At 31.6% G+C, this 21,103-nt stretch overlaps 1 protein-coding gene across 1 annotated transcript in view; it reads left to right on the top strand.

Moving 5' to 3' along the window:
• Positions 1-21,103, top strand: part of LOC119645243 (ecdysone-inducible protein E75) — a 129,791-nt gene that overhangs the window by 47,831 nt on the left and 60,857 nt on the right. Inside the window, exon 2 of the mRNA XM_038045337.1 lies at positions 11,422-11,510. Coding sequence (XP_037901265.1) covers positions 11,422-11,510 — 89 coding nt within the window. The remainder of the gene's footprint in view (positions 1-11,421; positions 11,511-21,103) is intronic.

Genomic DNA, 21,103 nt, shown 5'->3' with positions numbered 1-21,103 from the left:
TTATAACCTAGGACAACATAGAGAAAGTGAGGGAGTAGTTTCGAAGAGTGTTACAAACAGAGAGGAAGGGAGAGAGAGAGAGATAGATAGATAGATAGATAGATAGATAGACAGATAGATAGATAGAGAGAGAGAGAGAGAGACCATGAACGAAATGATCGTAAGAGGTACGTCTGCCTACACGTGTTAACAAAATTTTTAAAATAAATTTCCCCAATTCTTCCTCGCATCAGTATCGACAGAGATGATTCAATGTTCCCAAGAGTGCAATTAAAGAGACGCATATATAGAGAAAGAGAATAAATTATAATCGCATTGCTAGCAAGCATTACTAAATGAACTCATAACATTGACAGTGACTAAGCAGCTCAAACACTCGCATACATACACGCATCGCTCAAAGCGATAATACATCACAATTTGTTTACTCCAGTAACTTCAGTAATTTAATAAAATCAATAACCACACACGGATTGACACACACACATATTCTTATATTTATTTTTATATATTTGTCTTATATATATATATAATATATATATATATATATATATATATATATATTTGTGTGTGTGTGTATATATATATATATATAAGCACGCACACAAACATACAAGAAGACGCAGCAACGATAGCAATAAAAACAACTATATATGCTTGGATGCTTACTTTTATAATGTTTACTAATAACACATTTTCAAGAGCACGTGAGACCAAAGTAACTGATAAAAAAACGAAAGAGAGAGAGCGAGTAATAGAAAATAAGGAGAGCAATTCAGCCTGTATAGGCTCTCAGGGCCAGGGTCGTTCAATATCATAGCAAGAGGTTCGCTTCAGTTGTCTTTTGATGTGTACGCATGTGTAAGTGTTTCATTGTGAAAACGAACAAGATCCAACGCAAATGTTGATTTTCCTTTCATTAACAAGCGGCGCTTCGCAATGTGCAGATCGTTTTCACGGAATTAACGCTTGAATTGCTATCATAAACAAAAAGAAAAAAGAGAATGAAACAATATTTCAATAAGAAAAAGCAAAATATACAGAACAACACTTAAAACGATTTACGTATGATTTAAATAAAAGAAGAATCTTTTTTTCATATAAAAGAAAAAAGCATAAAACTCCCAATAGAAGAAGTGAAATTTTTAGTGAATGTTAAAAAAAAAAAATATTTTAAAGAAAAAAAATTTAACATATTTTGTTTTTGTTTTCTATTTTTTTTCTTTCTTTAAAAATTTTCTCTCTATTGTGCAATCGCGCGCAAAGTAAACAAATTTTTTATAGTTAGAAAAGCAACAGTAAAAGTAACTAAAAGTAAAATGAAACTACTCATGTCTGCCGACAGTTCGGACAGCCACCCAACGAGCAGTAGCGTAGTGATTGGTGAAACAGCTAGTAAAAGTGCTAAAATATCCGTAATATGTCATATGTCGCAACAAGTAGAAATCAATCAAACTATAAAACCTGAAATAGAGGGCACACCAGCCTCTAGTACGACGGCGCCATTGACTCAGCTGATTGTTGGTCACTCACATTTGGAAAATGCCTTAAAACTACCACCCAAATCAAGCAGTTCCACTTATTACCAATCGTCTAAACTTTTAACAAATCCATCACATATACCTATTAGCGATAGTGAACGCGCAGAAGGCTGTGTTGTAAATTATCCAAATGTTGCCTATAAACGAGAATGTCTAACACCGTCTAATCGTTTAATAACTTATATGAGACCTTGTGCTACCTCCATTACAAACACTTCCGAAGCCATAGCTCCTGGTACAGAATTGGATACTGTGGCCACAGATGCTTCAGCTTGCTCCCCCTCCTCCACTGTCCCAAAGCATATTAACAGCAATACCTCTTCCATTATCTTTATGCCTAACGTAAATAACAATTCTTTACTATTATCACAAGGTATTCAACCACCGCCCCCTCCACCACCTCCCCCGCCAGCAGGACCAATCCCTTTAAATAATATTAATCTTTTGTCCTACCCAACAAACACACATTGCAGTACCACACATACTAATTTACATTTAAAACGCAACAACAACAGCGAGACCAACAATAGTAATAATAATAATAATAATAATAGCAATGTTGTTACTACTACAGATGGCCCTAGGAATTTAGGTCATTTCGCTGATAGTAGTTACAATAGCAATTACACTCACAATCCAAATCAGACGTCTCACACAATTTATACAACGACACAACATTCACACCATCATCATCATCACCATCATCATCATCATCAACAACAACAACAACAGCAGCAGCAGCAACAACAACAACTGCAACATCATCACTCAAGCCAAACAACAATATCACATCATTCTCATGCTGTGCATATAATGGCTGCCGATTCAAGACCACAGACACCAGATTATATTAAATCATATCCAGTTATGGATACAACGGTAGCGAGTTCCATAAAAGGAGAACCTGAATTAAACATCGGTAAGGGACTCACACTCAATTCTCTTCTCGAATGCTTGAAAGACGAACATTTTTCTTCAAAAGTTCTAAGATAAATACAATAACAGTTTTTCCAAGTTCAAAGATTAATAGAGATACAATGAGAAGATTTGGTTTAGCATTTTATCATTTCTTAATTTATGAATTCATGCTTTAAGCTAAAGGCTATTAGAAATTCTTTTCTTCTTTTTTCTCTTCTATTTTGTTTATTAAGAGTACGTCAAAGCTGGACTTTCTGCAAAAAAGTACGACAAGTTTTCATTTAACTTTTTTACGGAGTCCCTATAACAATTATATAATTTTACTATTCTATCGCTCCTAAGAGTCAAAAAAGTTTCTTAGAAAGTGAGAATAATTTAAATCGGATGTCGGAAGTACTATAAGACTATAAGTCACAATTGGTTTTGAAATTTAGTCGCATACGCAACAGTTAATATAGAAAAGTAAATTACATCATATATGCATTATGTTCGAAAAAAGCCTGAGTACTATTATATAAGCTCACACAGTAACTTACAAAACTATGACAACCCTGTCCGAATTTACGGTCTAAACGAAGTGATACTATAGTGGAGAATGAATGTTAAAAACATTTCAATCCGATTCAAACAAATTTTAAATTGATTTTCTATTAACATGAAAAAAAAACACTTTCTTAGGTAAATTAACGTAATATCTACCCTTAAACCTATCATTCAAATGTTTAAGAAGAATTTTTTATCATACCATTGACGATACCCAGATATATGCATCTGAGAGCAAAGTGCAAAGAACTTATGTAGAAAATTCATGTATAGGGTGTAGCCTCATAGGTACATCCACCTTTCGAAAAACTATTCCTAGTTTCGTAAATAAATGATTCACAATTTATAACTAATACCGATCTGAAATTTGGCGAGAAAATTAATCAAATCTCGTTTCTGTGATCGAAATAAGCCGACTGACTGATTCTTCCAGTATAACAGAATTACATATTCATATATCCGCTTTATGCGAAGCCAATATTGGTTTATGACAATATTTTATTTCCATAGCCATAACAATTTCATTTCAAGAATATAAGGCTTCCCTTATATTCCCCCAAAAATCTCAAAAAATCGCAGAGTATTCACGAATTTAACATCTTAACCAATCATTAAGCGTCTTAAAAAAGACATTTTAATCATCTTAAAATGAACTATGCATAACTTCCCGGAAGATCCATTATATGGAAAATGCATCACGTATAAATAATAAGGAAATATTTTCAAATTATTAATTTGGTGCATATCAATGGTATGATGGACGCAGAGCTGAAACGCATAATTCCCATATTCCGAAGATATCTATTTATTTTCTCATGTTTTCATTTGAACGATTAAGCTATCATTAAACTATGAATGTGTTCTCCATTAGATGTATGCTGTGTGTTGTTTTGACTTACCTTTAGCCAAAATTCATTCTTTTGAGTATATTTGTGGTACAATTCGCGAGTAACCTTTTCTCCCGTTTCGCTGACGTCTCTTATAATGAATTGTAGGTAATCGCTCTAATATAATAGAAAATTCATTAAGTAAAAATGAAAAACATCATCGAAATATCACCTCTTAGTAAGAAAATGATCTTCACTAAAATTTATACAGAAACAATTCAATTCTGCTAAATTCATTGGGTTAATAAGTGTTGAGGCACGATCTGACCTATATATTATCCGTACGTATGTAAAGTTGGATTTATTACTAAAATATTTAATTGCTTGATATGTGGCTGCAAGAGACAAAAAGTTGAAAGGTTTGCTGTTTAACTTTCCTCTCTTCTTAGCATTCATTAGATAAGACATTTTTTAATATTAATTTTGTTCGCTTTTCGATTTGTTTTTACTTTCTGGTTTCATTCACTAGATAATGTATAATCGTCCATAGGTATTTAATGTTTAATACTTATCTCTTAGTTCACCTACAGTCAATTTGAATAAAGCAACTTTTGAACTTTTTGATAAGACGATAATGAACTTGAAATTTATTTTCATTATGTTAAGAATAAAAGAAAGAACAATTTATTTTCCATTTTAAAAATTATAATAAGAACAACAACAATATATACCCATCGATGATTACATGCTACAACCTCAAAGAGTTCAATTAGCCTGTCACAGTTTTATAAAGGTCAACCTATTTTACATTACACGACCAAATAATTTAAGGATTTATTTGGAACAAACTTCTTCTCCACATACTTTTTTAAGTTTATTGAACTGCAATTCATTCTTTTGCTTTAACTTCAATTTTATTTTGTTTCTTTGTAATTTTTGTCTCGCGTTGAGTAATAACGTACCTTTCAGTTTCAATTTCAATATTCTTGAACATTCGAAAAATAATTATGACGTGTAATTTAAACTTGAATTGAATTTCATAAAACTTTGTAGACCTAGTTCGATAAGTTCATCTAATCCAAGCGTAAATTTCGTCTATACTTCGACGTCTACTCGCTGTAAACCTTTCGTAAAGCTTTGTAATTTAAAAACAAAATTCCACATATTTTTATATATTGTGTATTTTTTCTTTTTCTTTTTTTTTGTTTGTCTTTATTTATCGGTTATAATGGACTTGCACTATATATTTTTCAAATGCAAAACATGCGGCATTTTCAGTGCTTACTTTCATCCCTTCCTGCTATTGTCCATTTCCCATTCAAAGCCTGTTCGACATCAAACAAATGTGTTTCCAAGTAGAGGAAAGCTTCTATCTCTTTTCTTTACATTTCTCCCTTCGTTTCTGAGACGTATGGCTGCTGATGATTCAACTGTATGGTTTTCCCTACATAGTTTATTTATGAGCCTGTCACTAAATTTACCTAAAGGTAATAAAGAAAGAAAATGGAACCGAATCGTCTATACCCATCGACAATATTCGAAGAAAAGACATTCAAAAAAAAATTATGTAAAAATATGAAGTTTCGACACTCTGCAGCATTGGGTTGAATTTAGACACAAAGCTTTTCTGCGTTTATGTAGCACACTGATTGTGTCCTTTAAGTGAATTGAGCCATTTTCAATGTTAGCTTGCGTATAAGAACCTTTAATCATTTTCTAAATAGCAGGCCAACATTCTAATATTTTCGACCAGAATAATGTTTATTGCACGAATATCCCGCACCTTCGGATAGTGTAGCATATAAAATCTCCATATTTTTTTGTCAGTTTCGAACAATCAGTCAGCTGATCTTTCAAATAGTTTTGGGTAATACCTCCTTAAAGTTTTAGATCAATACCTCTTATAAATTGTAAGTTGTAGCTATTTACAAAAGTTTTTCACAAAAGCTAAAAATTCACGTGGTTGATATCCCCTAGTTGGTCGTAATTATATCGGCTATGAAGTCAAAATAAGTTTAATGTAAAGTTGATAAAAATTTAAAGAAGTCCAAATAGCTCTATTTCTAAAGCTCTAAGATAGAACTTATAAACTCGTTACTTGAAGGCCACCTCTCTGAATCTATCACTTTATTCAATATTAGGCTCACGTTTTTCACAAAGTTCAAAGGTGAAGCATGCTCTTGTTGTACTAGCAACCGAAGGACAAGTGTATGTTCACTTTGTCTAAACGTTTGCGAGGCCAGGAAGAAACTTGAGAGACTCTATAAAATAGAATATTCTGGACCAGCAGCAAATTCAGAATCGAAATCAGTACGTCCTTCTGTCCATCTAAATAGTTAAAGACCACGCCTATAGTATAAAATAAACTCAGAACATCTCTATTTTCAAAACCAAGAAAATTTACTTACAAACTACCACAGATCTAACGATAACAAGTTGAACATATATTCTACAGATGATACTAGAGTATTTCTAGAAAAACGAAAAAAATCGGCTAAGTTCATACAATACAAATCAATTCAGTTTTTGTGGAGTAAGAAGGAGAAAAAACGGAAAAAAAATATTCAAATGTACCGCTTAAAAAAAACTGCACGAAACAAATAGCACAAATAAAATAAGTCCCATAAAATCAATTGCACGAAAAAGCACCGCACAAAAATAGATTCATCTATATTATAAAATCCCAAAATTTCATTTTTTATTTTGAGTTTTTTATTTAATTTCTAAGTACTGGGTATAGAAGTTTCGATCGTAGGCGAATATAATTCTTGTTTTTTATAGAATGTTATGCAGACTCCACCGAAAAATTACAGTTATTTCAACTGTATACATCAGGCATTCATATATATATTCTTGATCAGGGCGGGGTGCGAAGCGGTGCTCATCTTTCGTTTCATTCCTCCGTCATTGGCTTTTGGAGATATCACTGTCGCGACTGGACTGATCGGGCCTATACTTTACAGTGACTGTGACGCTTTTCTCTAGGCATTGCAAACATTAGCCCAAAAGGAATGTACTTTTTTAAACTCTTAGAGACAGGAATAAAAGGTATTTATAATGCGGTTCTATAGCAACGGTAATATTCTTCATCTTCTGTTTGTTGAGATCAACAGATGTAAGGTTTGCAAAATTCACGTAAAATCAAATATATGCATGTAGCTTTTCTTCGGCTGTTCTGAGTAGCTTTGCTTTTCAAAACAAATTGTAAACCTTGAAAATTTAATTGACATATTAAGAGAGCTTTTGATCAAAACGCATTTAAACGGAAAAATCTATGCTACCATTTATCTCTGAATATAAGATATATTTCGTAATTCTTTGTCAGAATTTATAGTTTATTACGTGGTTTTGACATTGAATTTTTCTCAAAAGTGGTTTCTCTTTAGAAAACGCGGAAATGTTTTTAATTCTCTTGTTTTTACTTTTTTTTTAACAGGTTTCTGGCTCATTAAGTATTCTTTGAAAATAAAAAAAATAAGCAAAAATTTTTTTTGTATATTATTGAAATTTTGTTATTTACGTATACCTCGTATTATGGGTCAAAAGCCTTTATTAAGGTTATTGAATGAATTCAAACATTTCAGCAATAAATTATTTTCAAAAGTTTGAAAAGGTAAACAAACTTTTCCGACCGTAAAGCATAAAACGTTTATGCCGTTTTCAAAAAATCTCTTTCAAATATAAAATTATGCAACATTATTTTTTTTTAATATTTTATCTTCAATGTCGTATTAATGGACTTTTTTTAAACAAACAATGTTTGGAATGTATTGTTTTTATCGATTAATGAATGTCTTTTTTTTTGGCCAAAGAAAAAGTTTCACTTTCAAAGTTTTCTTCTACGATTTTTTTTAACTTTTTTTGTTTTGTAAATAAAATTTCACTTTTCATTTCGATTAACCAAAAAAGTATAATTTTCAATTGTTTTATATGTATACGTATTCGTGAATAAATACATATATATATGTTGATATGTATATACATACATATATACATATATATAGAGGCGCGCGTGTATGTGTGTCTCACTGCGCACATGGGAAACCATTAACCCCTCTTAACAGAGAAAGAAAACTTTTTGTATTTCATCCAAATAATCACTCATTCAAATACCCTACGACTTAGCGGTAGTGTTGTTGTCACTTTTCTTTTTGATCTCTCGTCTCATGCATCATTATCCGCTCTGCACAAACAACTATTGCAATATTTCACACACTCAGCCAGAGTGCAATGAACGTACAAAAATTATAAAACAACAACAAAAATGAACTGCAGAAACTTTACACACAATGACGTGTTGTGTTATTTTGTTCACATTGACAATGAATACTGAACACATCCACATCACCTCAGGCATTGCTTTACACTAAAAACTTGATAATATATTAATAACTTGTTATATGTTTTTGAAAAAAGTTAAAAAAAAATAAATAAAAATAAGAGAAAAAATAAATATATTAAAAAAATTTCACATATTATATTATATACGTATATATATATGACTAAACTTTAAACATTACGTTGATGTTGCAGTTTTACTGTGCTTCTGTTGTTTGGTTGAGTGGTTAAGCGCCAATTGGCTAAACACCAAACGATACTATACTCTAGTAGTAATGCAGTCATGAATTCAAGCACAAACCGAAGCATAGCATATATATTGTGGTTTTTTGTTGTTTTCATTATATTCGTGGCATTAATGTTATCTAGGTAAACGCATACATATACATTATCTTTCTTTTGCACGGCCGTACACTTTGTAATCACGACGATCATCATTTTATTACTTGGCCAATATTTATGCACAATTTGCATATGTATGCATACAATCTATGTCGTATATACGCATGCATGTATTCACTTACTTATATACAGAGGATATATATGTGCATATATATTTATAAATTCGTATGTATGTGTGAATGCAAGAAGTGCATTGATCTTTTTCAAGCCCGTAGTGGAAAATGTCAATGAACTTGATTTACGTAGCAGAATGGCAGCCAATAATAATAAAAACATGAATGTATGAACAAATGTACCGATGTTATATACTTGTATATGTCAATATTAAATGTAAAAATAGTAAATGAGTGTAAGAAATAAAACATACAGCCGCACAATTTGAAAGGTTAACGTCTACCTCAAACTATGCAATATTTAGTGAAATTTCCAACAAAATTATTTTAAATGCTTAGACAATCTGTGTGCATTTACTAAAATCCGGTCACAAGCACTAAATACCTTTGTAATTATCACATTTGTTAAAGGCTAAAACTTGTGGCTTAATGCAGGCATTTTTCAGCCCGCCGAAAATTCTTGGTATTATTACAATTGTGGTGGGTCACTCGCAAGATCCACAAACACGCATTACAAAGCATCATACTATGAATTCTAGCATGTTAAGTACTGGAATGATTGCTCCTCAACCGAATAAATTCTATAGCAGCAACCAACAGTATCTGAAAGAAAGCTGAATATATATTATACAGGCAAGGCCACATAAATAACACGCATCTTACTGCTGCGATAAAAGAAAAACAAACAAAATAAAGACTTAGTATTAGTAAACTTATTCATATCAAAACGTAAAAAATTTTCCATTACTTTAAAGTATACTTCAAAATGAAAAAGGTTCAATAAATCATGCATTGATTCCGGATCAAAGAAGACTGGTCAAGATCGTTCAATAAGCCATCCATTCACTGTAAAGTATTTCGAAAAATTAAGGCCCAATTATAACGACAGCCGTAAAATCGCCCCAAACATTCATTGGAAAGTCTTTTCGTCTATTTGTCTTCAAATTTTGATACCCCAGAGTTTCAAGTTCTGTTGGCTTACGTATCCAGACAGACAAAAATGAGTGTTATCTTTTAGAGCAGCTTTCTTTAAAAAATTGTGATATTTCTCAGTACTTCAATGTTTTGTACGAATGTGCATGGCCCCATATTTGAAAGCCGTCGAAATTTCACTTATCGAATATTGTCGGAAAACCAATTGTATATAAGCTGTTCTGAGAAAAAATGGAGCGAAATTTAAAATGACAAACAATCTCAATTGTGAGAACCTACGGATTTCAAGGTTCCGATGCGTGAAAGATTCAATGAGGACAATGCACTTCGCCATATAAGCATCCACATAGGAATCAGTAAGCTGTTATTGAAATTGCTTGAGATTGCTTTTCAATATTCAAGGACATTCGCTAGTTTTTCTAAGCTTCGCCTTTGCATAGGTTAGTTCAATACGCATTTGGAAACATAACTAGGATAAAGAAAATAGATAAACAAGTTGATATTTAACGTTCAACAATTGACTTTGACTTTTTCTTTGAATTCGCTATAAATACGGCGGATGCTCTCAACATTATACTGGCTTTGGAAAATTAGTAACGCATTGCGCGTAACATATATAAATAAAAAAATTTCGATGCTATGATTATTCTTTTCAAGAGTTCCTAAAAATAAAATGTGATATTAACTTTAACGTCTCGTTGTAATAAATTTGTAAAGTTAAGCTTATACAAAAATTTTAAACAAAAAATTGAAAGTGATTTTTTTTCATGAATAAACAATGTAACGCTTTTCCTAAATAGGTACAGTCCCAAATTAAAATTTTTTTATATGTATATGTTTTTTCTTTTCACTTACTTTAGGTTGAAATGCATTTCACCCACGCTAAGGTCGCATTCAACGACTGCGTATATATCTAGTATGTAAAAAAAATATATATATATGAACATCACATGTTTATTGACAAGTGCACGTAACATCTTGCGTTCGCACACAACTCCACACAGAGACACTATGATTACACAATAAGAAAATTTTCAAGTTCAACGATGCCATGAAAGCAAATCGAAATCGAAATAAACGAACAAACGAACAAAAACCAGTTGTGTGCTGTGCTTGCTTTCTTGATCATCTGTCGACTTATATGTATCTACATACATATATACATACATAATACATAAATACATATACAGCAAACGCTCGTACAAAAATCCAAGAGAAAGGCTTTCTTTGCTTTCCTTATCTCCACAGTGTTCTCATGCTCAGAATACACTTTAATGTTGTATGCGTTTTTTGCTCTTTTCTTTTTTTTTTCAATACTTATGTTTTCAACTTTCTTCTTGTGGACGAACAGAGATTACACCAAAAAAGAAATGAAAACGTTTTCATTTAGTTGCATATGAAAAAATAACCAGTTATTTACTTCACCTCCCCCGGAGAAAGTTACGTAATCTTTCTGAGGTAATCCTCTATTTCGAAGAGCCCCGTTTCTCCGTTTCTTTAACGTTCTTTGCTCAACTTTCTTCCCCGTATTAGTAAACACATTCGTATGTTAAGAGAAAGTATATATATATATCTAAAAAGACAAAAAGAAGAAAGAAAAAACTAATGGTGGAACAATGAATAAAAAGAAAGATTATCGTTAATTGGTAGCTGTTATTGTGGCTTTTATATTTTATTAATGATAGTAAAAGTAAATATAGTTTCATTTACAGTTTCTCTAATATATTTTCCCTTTTGTGTTCTTATATGAGAAAGATATAAGGAATTTTATAAAAGACGTCTCTTTTTCTTTTTATATATTTGCAGAATTTGACGGTACTACGGTTTTGTGCCGTGTTTGCGGTGACAAGGCCTCAGGTTTTCATTATGGCGTACATTCTTGTGAAGGCTGCAAGGTGAGTATATTGTATATATTTCTAAAAAAGTGATTGCAAAAATACAAGCAATAATGGCGGGTAGACATTTCCAAACCAGTCGAAAACAGTCCTGACTGGGCTACTGAAATGATTGCTATTAACTAAGTATTATTTAAAATGGTGGGTAAGCAAGGTTATATATATACCTATCAACGAAGCAAGGGATATATTCATTTCCTCATAATGTTTGCAACATCCAAAAGGAGTCTTCAGAAACCCTACAAGATATATTTATATATATAATACGCATATATCTTCAAATTCTGTTGATCAAATGTTGATCCCTACCATGCCTATCCGGCTGGGTGTCTGTATTGTTGATACTCTTTTGATCGATTAAAATTAATATATTAACTCCAAATTTTTAGAAAGGATACACCCGTAGCAGTGCGCTAACCGAACGCATCTCAGTTTCTCTTAGCAAAACTTTCTGAATTTTTGCTGATTACTCATAAATTACGAGATACAGAAGGCTGGAATTCTCCAAATTCATTCTACGTAAAACGCTATCGTTCATGTTTCAAAATGGAAAAACTGGGCCCCGCTCACACAAAGTTATAAGTTATCGCGTTTTCATTTTTCTCAAATTTTTAAAGTTTTCTACTTACTACTTTCATAAGTTAAGCAAAGCAGAATGTTGACAATTATTCTGCATAGTCGATATATGAAGATACATTACTTTTAATTAGAAAAAATTCAACACGCCTAATTATTGTTATAAAATATCGACATATAGTTAGTTTCGTTTTTCACATTTTTTCATTCATAGTTCTTAAGTTAGAGTGAAAAGAGCATCATTGTACAGTGTATAGATTTTTTATCCCAAAAATACAAATGGCTGATCAGCATGACAAAATGACCGGTATTTGGTATACGAGATTCGGTCTCAGCTGAATAGAACTGTTTTACTTGTTTAAATTTATTTTTTGTGACATTACAAAAGAGCAGAAAACTTCGTCTAGCCATATTCCTCCCTTTCTCCCTGCCTCTTACACAACGCCTTCAGAGTTTTTCTACTTGTCAGGGTCATCAAAATTAAAAAATAAGTATTCTTAATCAATAGGCTCGTATCCTTCTTTTTCTTTATATACACACACCTATGCATGTGTATATAATTATAAATATCGGAATCGTATATATTTTTAAATCCTACATACATATCACATGCGTACATGACTTAACCTTGAAAAAGTAGCTTGCCCCCATTCCCTTGTGCGTGCGTGTATCTATGCACATATGTACAAATGTGAATGTATACAAGTATTCGTTTTGCTTTCTGTTTACTTTTACGTACATATGTTCTTTTTCCTGTCACAATAACATCCTTGATTCACTTTAAAACCGATTTTGCCTTCTTGTTATAGCTTTCATCTCTTTTGAAGATCGATTTTTCTATACATTTTCCAAATATGTCTTTTATTATAAATAGTGTGACCAACATGACCAATACATTCATTTGTACATACTTACATGGATACTGATCATCATAGGGTTTCTACATTTTTTTCTAAGTACTTCTCTTTAAACTTTTTTAAAAAACGTTTTTTGTTCTTCGTTTTCGAAATTTAATATTTTCACATATATGCGTTCACCCCGAAATCCTACAAGACAGAAAAAGATAATTTTTGAAGTTCAAGGTTAAATAAATTTTCGTTTTCAACTCTAATTCATCTGTTCGCCGTCTCTCTTTTTCTTGTTTTATGCTTGCTACCCTGGAAACACTCTGTACTAAACAAGTTCGGCTACAATTTGTTTTTTTTTTTTTTTTGTTTAAAGTCTCAAGTCCCATTAACCAATCTACTAAAGACTGACTATGTACGCACATCCATTCATATCCAAACACAGGTATGAATACATGTATTTTTTGAAAAAATCTTTTTAAATAGCCTGGCGTATAAGTATGAAATTTAATGCGTACGTGATTGATGAAAAAAAAAAAAATTAAATGAGAAGAAGAAGAAGAGTGAGACGGTACATAAATATACACGTAAAGCGATAAAAAATTCAGGAAGTCAGTTCACACACATATACGCATGAACGTATGTATATTCATAATGTCTTATATATTTTATTATTTTAAACATTTTAAGGTTTGATAACCTTGATTATATTATGTGAATTTCAATTTTCTCTCTCGCTTCAACGAGAGATATAAAAGCAGTAGACGGCCGAAGAATTTTACATAGATGAAGCGATCAGAGGCTTTTGTAATTTTTGTTTTTCTTACTCTTCGCCATGTTCCACTTTTTGTATATCCTGCATTTTGCATACGCATCTTTCACTTAAAAATTGTTGCTTTATAATGATCGATTAATTTCGCAAATTTGTCTCCCTCTGATTACCACTGGTACGGATCGATGTAGTTATATCTAGCAGATCCGCAGATCTGTGCGTAAATGGGTTGATCACTACTTCATCTCAGAACTCTGAAAACTCTACTGTGAGAGAATTCGTAAGCTACCTGACGAAGGGCAAAAGTCGATAGATAATGGTGGTGAATATTTCTGTTAGTGGGGTTTGTAACAAGTATACTTATTTTAAGTCAAGTTGAATTTTGTTTGATATATTTTCTTACACCATTATCAATGAATAGGGATATACTATATTCGAAACCTTTTCAAACACTAAATTTATTTATTTAATTCCTACATCTCGGGATCTTTCGATGTTCAAGATAACCTTGTTTTACTTGTTGTAAATTATACATTGAGTATCGTTTTTTCAAACTTGAACTTCCGCATATTTGCCATTATTTCGATTCCAATAACGTTCATCAATTACCAGATAAATTTGAACTCCATTTTTGGTGTAAAACACCTCCTGATTTGCTGCGCTTCTTCCAACTTAATTATATTTGAGAACAATTACTCTTATATATTATTTACAGTGCTCAATACTATGAATTTAAATGCATCCTCCCGCCATGATTTATCATACTTAATATTTTTGTCTTTAGTTTCTCCGCTTTTTTTTTTGTTTTTATTTTTTTTTTTCTTTTTTTTATGATTGTTATTTAATTTAATGTAACACTGCCACTTCTCTTACATTTTTGTACACATACAACATCAATTACAATAATAACAACAATCTAAAAAATAACGAGATCATTACATATAAATATAAGTACGAATGCATATATGTACATAACGACGACGCGGTAATTGACCAGACCCACAGTGTGAATGAACTCGTTCAATGTCAAAGCGTAGTGGTTCTTTAATAGCATTCGTTCTGGAAAAAAAACAAGTCAAAGCGTTTCTAAAAAAAAAGAAAAAAAAGAGATAAGCTGAAGAATACATTACACCTATAGAAGGAAAAAAAGAGAACAATATACATGCACATACGTATGCATTTATAGGCATTTCAATACCTTTCAAATAGAAAGAGAAAGAAACGTAAAGAGAGATTTATGTTTATGCAGACTGCAGGGTTGTATTGTGCACAACACAAGCACTTGAACTGCATCAGTATTTACACGCTGTGTATGCATATTATTTTATTGCATATCACTTAGATCCTTCTTGGTTGCATGCTAAACACAGACGATAAGTTCAGAAGAAATTTTTCGATTATTATGGAATCAATATATACCCCCATTTCAAAAATTCACATTAACTAGCGTTCACTAAAAACAAAAAAAAAGAAGCGAATTAAAGGTAAAGTTTACATTCATTACATCCTTAGTATAAAGAATAAAAAATTAACAGTGATTGTATTAAGGACATGCGATTACGAATAAAATCACTAAAGTAACGCCAAGAGAGTAATCAAGCTGAATGAATATATATTTTAACATATATTTATCATTTCATATTAAATTAGTTGGCAGATTTTCAATCGTCTAATCCGCTCGATGATAGAATGCATTTCGCAAAAAATTTTTGTATAACTTTTTAATAAATCCTGGCCTCAAATTTTAAATTGCCGTCTGCCGGGGTATAGAAATTACTCAGAAACCAATTCTGTTCATCATATGTTATATATTCTTATTGTAATAATAAGCAGGTCGTAACCATTTTCAATTTTAGGAAATTCAATCAAGGATATGCTGATGTTATATATAAACTCATTCAAGGGCTTAGGCCAATCAAGAAATTATCTTTTATTATTTGAGTAGTGTTAGCTACTCTTTCATCCTATCATTTATTATTAAGAAAAGTTTGCATTGATTTCTTTTGTTTATTCCAATTATAACTAAATAGAGAATATTCTCTATTCTTGAATAAATATAGCATCCATTAATCCTCTAATCCTGAATTTATTTTATACTGTGCGGTTCAACTTCAAATTAAAGAATAGCTATGGGCTTAGAATTTTATTAAACAGATCTGATGAAAACGGTTTGTAGCTACAGTAGTTTCAAGGTCTATTGCTTACCTACATGTAGAAATGTATTTTGTAATAAAACTTCTTTTCTTTGCGCAGATTTTCTGAAGAATATCGCATGTATACGAAATTGTGAGTGTGCAAACATCTCTCCTTAATTGTGCCTTTTTTGTGCACGAAGTTGAATAAACTTAAATGCACTTGAAATCTCTTTACACAGCCACACGCATTTATATAAGCCTCTTATATAAATGTGTATGAATATATGCATGTCAATGTATTTAGTACGTAGTACCTTTCCATATTTTGCTGAAATTTTGTGAGGTTTGAATTTTAAGAATTTCAATTTTGAAAAATGAAGAACTATAACATTACTACATAAATACATTTATAGATACATACACACATATATATATTTATATATAATAAGTTTCATCTACTTATAAATATATGTTTTTTTCCTTTCAGTTTTGCAGGGCATTTTTCATTGTTTTGGTGCTTGCGGATGTATATACACTTTCTTTTAAATATGGAATTATTGAAAAATAATATGAAATATGCTTCGAAATGAGAGTTCGTTGCACTTTACAATTTAGGTCAACAACCTTACTACATTCTATTTAGGTTAAGACCAGGCAGGGTTGTTAATTGTTCTATATATAAAAAAATATATATGTTATATGTGCATATATATATGTGTATGTGAATGTATATATATACTTATATACATATAATACCATTTTGTGTACGTGTGCACACGCATCCAAGCATGTGAGTAGTACAAAAGAAACACTCGTAAATGCACACTTAGCTATATTTACTCGCACGCACACTACTAAGGCTCTGTAAAAGCATCAACAAATAATACGATTAAAGAATACCGAAGAGAAAGAGCGACAAAAGCAGAGAGTGAATTATATGGTGAAATGAAGATGTGCGCTACTCTCATACTCAATTATTGTATTAATATATGTGTGTGCGTTTTTTGTTGATTTGGTTTTAAAACAATATTTAACAGAAAATTTCATGGCCTACATTTAGGCTTAATAGTAACATTTTGTGTTACTCTGGTAAATATACTTTGTTGCCCGTCATTTAGTGAATAGTTTTGTTTCTCTCTCGTAACATTACATCCATTAGATGGTTTTGTGTAATTTTATGCGAGGCAAGGGAAAAAAGCTTTGGCCCCGTTTTATTTTTGTTGGTTTTTTTTTTTTTACTTTGCCGATGACGTCAATTTGTACATATCGAAAGCTTATTCTGTCAACTTTTTCACATTTTTTTGTGCTTGTTTATTTAATTGTGTGTTGGTGTTTAATAGAAAATAATTGACAAGTACGAAGTTGAATGTATTTAAATTGGGTTGAGGTAAATTTGCAACAGCACTAGCTACAACAACAATACTGTTACTACATGATAACAATATTTATTAAATAGGAAAACTGCAACAACGATAACAATTATTATAATAGTAACAATAGAAAAAACTAAAGCCGTTCACAACAAAAATGTACGAAAACTCTTTATGAAACTTGGAAAAAGATTAATTTTCCCTTAAAATTTTTACATTAGGCTCGCGAAAATGCCAATCAATTGCTTGTTTCACCGGGCTAATACATATTTTTGTACAAATTAATATATTGAATACTTAACATGCCTACAAAAAGATGGGTAACTATGTAAGGTAACAGTAGAAAGATATCGGAAGAGTATCGCTTATTCAATTGCAAAATAGACTTGACGCCACTGTCAATATAACATATAATGCCAATACAGCATTTGTGTACCCTTATTCATTAAAACTACTTCACACCGTTTCGAATTGTTTTTCCATAGTTCCTTTCCTCAATATATAACAAAGATGCACATGCTGTAATATTACTTGAATTAATAAATTTTCATTGGAATTCTTCTAAAAACTCTACTAAAAAATAATTTATTTATTTAGCCCTCTGGCTCCTTGAAAAGCTCGAAAATGTTTACTCTTAAACTTGTTTTTAATTTATTGTAAGATGTCTTCATTTTAATTTATAATTGTGTTTGTACTACATCTTTTTAAGCAAGAAAAAACCTTTGTTTAGTCTTTATTTGTTTTTGTTTTATACGGACTTACCTCTAAATAAACAATTTCACAAGTTGATTAAACTTCTTATAATATTTCTGTGGATTTATTGACCAATATATGTATGTAAAATGTATATACAAATATATATATATATATATTCACAAACACTTAAAATCAAGAACAATCACCTTTTTCATAAGCATGCATTACTGATACGATTTTGACGTTATTTCATTCTTTTTTATTTTTGTTTATTTATTTATTTTCTTAAGAGTAATCTTATGCATACATTGAAAATATTACAACCAGTAAACGTTAAAAATTTATAGACATTTGTGCGCTGGTGGTATAGTTTTTATATGTTGGTATGTTTGTAGTATGGCTACTGCTATTTTAACTAATGTTGCTGCTCTGAAACTGGGGCGAGGGCATAGTGCAATGAACTGTATTTGCAATCAGCCAACCAGCTAAACAACTGAACTGAAACTAATATGTTTGAATTCGTAAGAGTGTGTGTTTATTTGTGAGCTTTACTCTATACCGTCTATGCCATAATACATTCTATGTATTTGTGTTGTTCTGTTGTTTGTAGCGGCAGCCATTCACTTATGTTAAAATTTTGTTTAACAGAGCAAAAGCAGCAGCTGTGCACAAAAGGCGTCGGTACTGCATACAGGCATAGACGTCATATGTTAAATCTACAAAACTGAAGCATTTTGCTGTAACTAAGGTTGCTGTTCCTACTGGTACTATAACTGCTGCTACCGTTGCTGTAATTTATCATAATTGCAACAAGATAGAAAAATGAACCTAAACAGGCATTATGAAGCTTCTTAGTTGTTAAGAAAAACCAGCCCACTCTTAATATACATACCTAAATACGAAAATTAGTTTATATATATATAACTATATAAAAAATCGCATAAATTACACTTTAACATCTCAAACACACGCGCTTAGCAAAACCCGAACTTATAGGCATAACAGTATAACACAAATAGATGCACACACATACGTGTGTATGCAACCCTTGACAAAATGACCTAATTAGTTGTTATTCAACTCTCTCTCTCCCTCTCTCTCTATATCTATCTCTATCTATCTATCTCTATCTTTATCTCTCTCTCTCTCTCTCTCTCTCTCTCTCTCTCTCTCTCTCTCTAATTATCCTTAATTCTTCTCTAAAAATAATTCTTCTATTTTTGCTTCAAATATATGCCCCTTTGAGAAACGTTGCAATAAGATTAAATACGAAGACGCTAACGAAATACCTGCAAAGGTAAGCAGTTCTTTCCAGAATGAATATGAGAATCTCTAGGTGGCCATTTGAACCGTGAACTAAGGTTAAGTTAAATAATTTTACTTTTAGACCACACAGCATACGAAGAGCAGACGCTTTATGCCTTTATTATTGATAATTTAGGAAGACAAGCTTCGTTTTTCATTCTTTCCGTTCTTCTCTTCCTTTATCGCTAATCATAATAATCCGCCAAAAATATATATCGAAAGCTCTAGAAACTATGTATATATCCGATCAGCATTAAATACGTTGGTTTAAATATGTCGTGGTATTAAGCGTCTACCTTTGCAATATTTCTTTGGTTTCGAAGGCCGCAGAGTGACACAATGTCAATCTGTGATTTCTTTTACTCTTTTCTGTATACCTAGAAACGCGTCTTCAATTTTAAAATCGAACGTCTAAAAATAAAAGCTTTCGAGCTTTACTGGATCGGAATACTTTTATATTTTTGAATTCTGGTTTTCAATGCTATCGGTCTATGTGGATACCAAAAATGAGGTACGTCGCTTAGGAAATTAAATGTTTACACATTACGCATTGTGGTTAGATTGTTTGTTAACCATTGGCATTCGGATTCGATTTTATCCTTACCTTTTTTGCAAAGGATTTTCACATCGTTTTCTAGCAATTCTCTAATTAATATATGGTGTGTATTGTAAATTTTTGCCAAAGTTTTTTTAGTGATCTATCTTTTATATGAACACTTACGGGTGGAAACCACTCGTTTTAAAGTTTATATATAAATGTGTAGATGGGCGGATAGTTTATGTATATTCACATATTTGATCGAATCCCGTTTACATTTCTGCTAATTAATTCAAATGTAACCCATTAACATTTTTTGAGGAAATTTTAATTATATCAAGAATATATAAAAACTATAAAGATAAACTAAAAGCCGAAAAATGTGTGTTATATATATATGTATAGAAATAAAAAACCACATAAGTCGAAAAGTCATTGACCTAAACTAGGCAAACAGCAGCATAAACAGTTGCTGCAACATTGGCAGTGGCAGAAACAGAGGCAGCAATGAAAGTACCGTAGCTCCTCTCCAGTGCCATTTCATTTTTGCAAAGTGCAATGACTTTCGTTTCATACCTAAAAGACAAGAAGATAGAAAGAGCGAGAGACAATATATCTCCTGTCATCATCAACACTACTACCACCAGTACTACTACTGCTACTACAACTACTACTACTACGACTACGACTACGACTACTACTACAACTGTTGCAATTGAAACGACATCTCTACTATAATTCCTGTTGGCTGGTAGTAGCAAAAATAGTAAATTCACATACACGAACTTACCTTTATTGAACATGATTAAACTCAAACGTTAGGATGAACGAATATATATATATATATGTCATATACAACTCTCTGACTCAAAAGAGCAAAATAGGAGACGAATGAGATTTTACTGAACAACCGGCCCATTAAAGAGCGCAATTTTGCACTCAACTCATCGCTATCATCCTCGTTATCATTATCGTTATAAATATCATCATCAACTTCATCATCATCGAGTTCATCATCATCAACTTCATCATCACCATCAGTAAGTACTACTGCTACAGCATGCACATATACCCATTATCATTCACCTATGCATGTCAAAGCGATAGAGGAAAGGCTGCATAATGAATCTGTTAGCCTAACAGAGTACGTGTACAAGAATGCAATTTAGAAGAAACAAAAACAATATTCCTAGTGTATACGCCAGAATTCCCTCGTTCCCCAATCACAAAACAGAATATTTTAAACTAAACTAAAAGTTCATTCACTTCCACAGACTATATAGCGAGTAATCGCACACATACACACACACACACACACGCATACACACAGCCACTTATAATAATTCTAACTACTAA

Source organism: Glossina fuscipes, unplaced genomic scaffold (assembly GCF_014805625.2).
Source record: "Glossina fuscipes isolate IAEA_lab_2018 unplaced genomic scaffold, Yale_Gfus_2 1, whole genome shotgun sequence".
Taxonomy (NCBI): Eukaryota; Metazoa; Arthropoda; class Insecta; order Diptera; family Glossinidae; genus Glossina; species Glossina fuscipes.
This window is presented reverse-complemented; position numbering and strand designations above follow the sequence as displayed.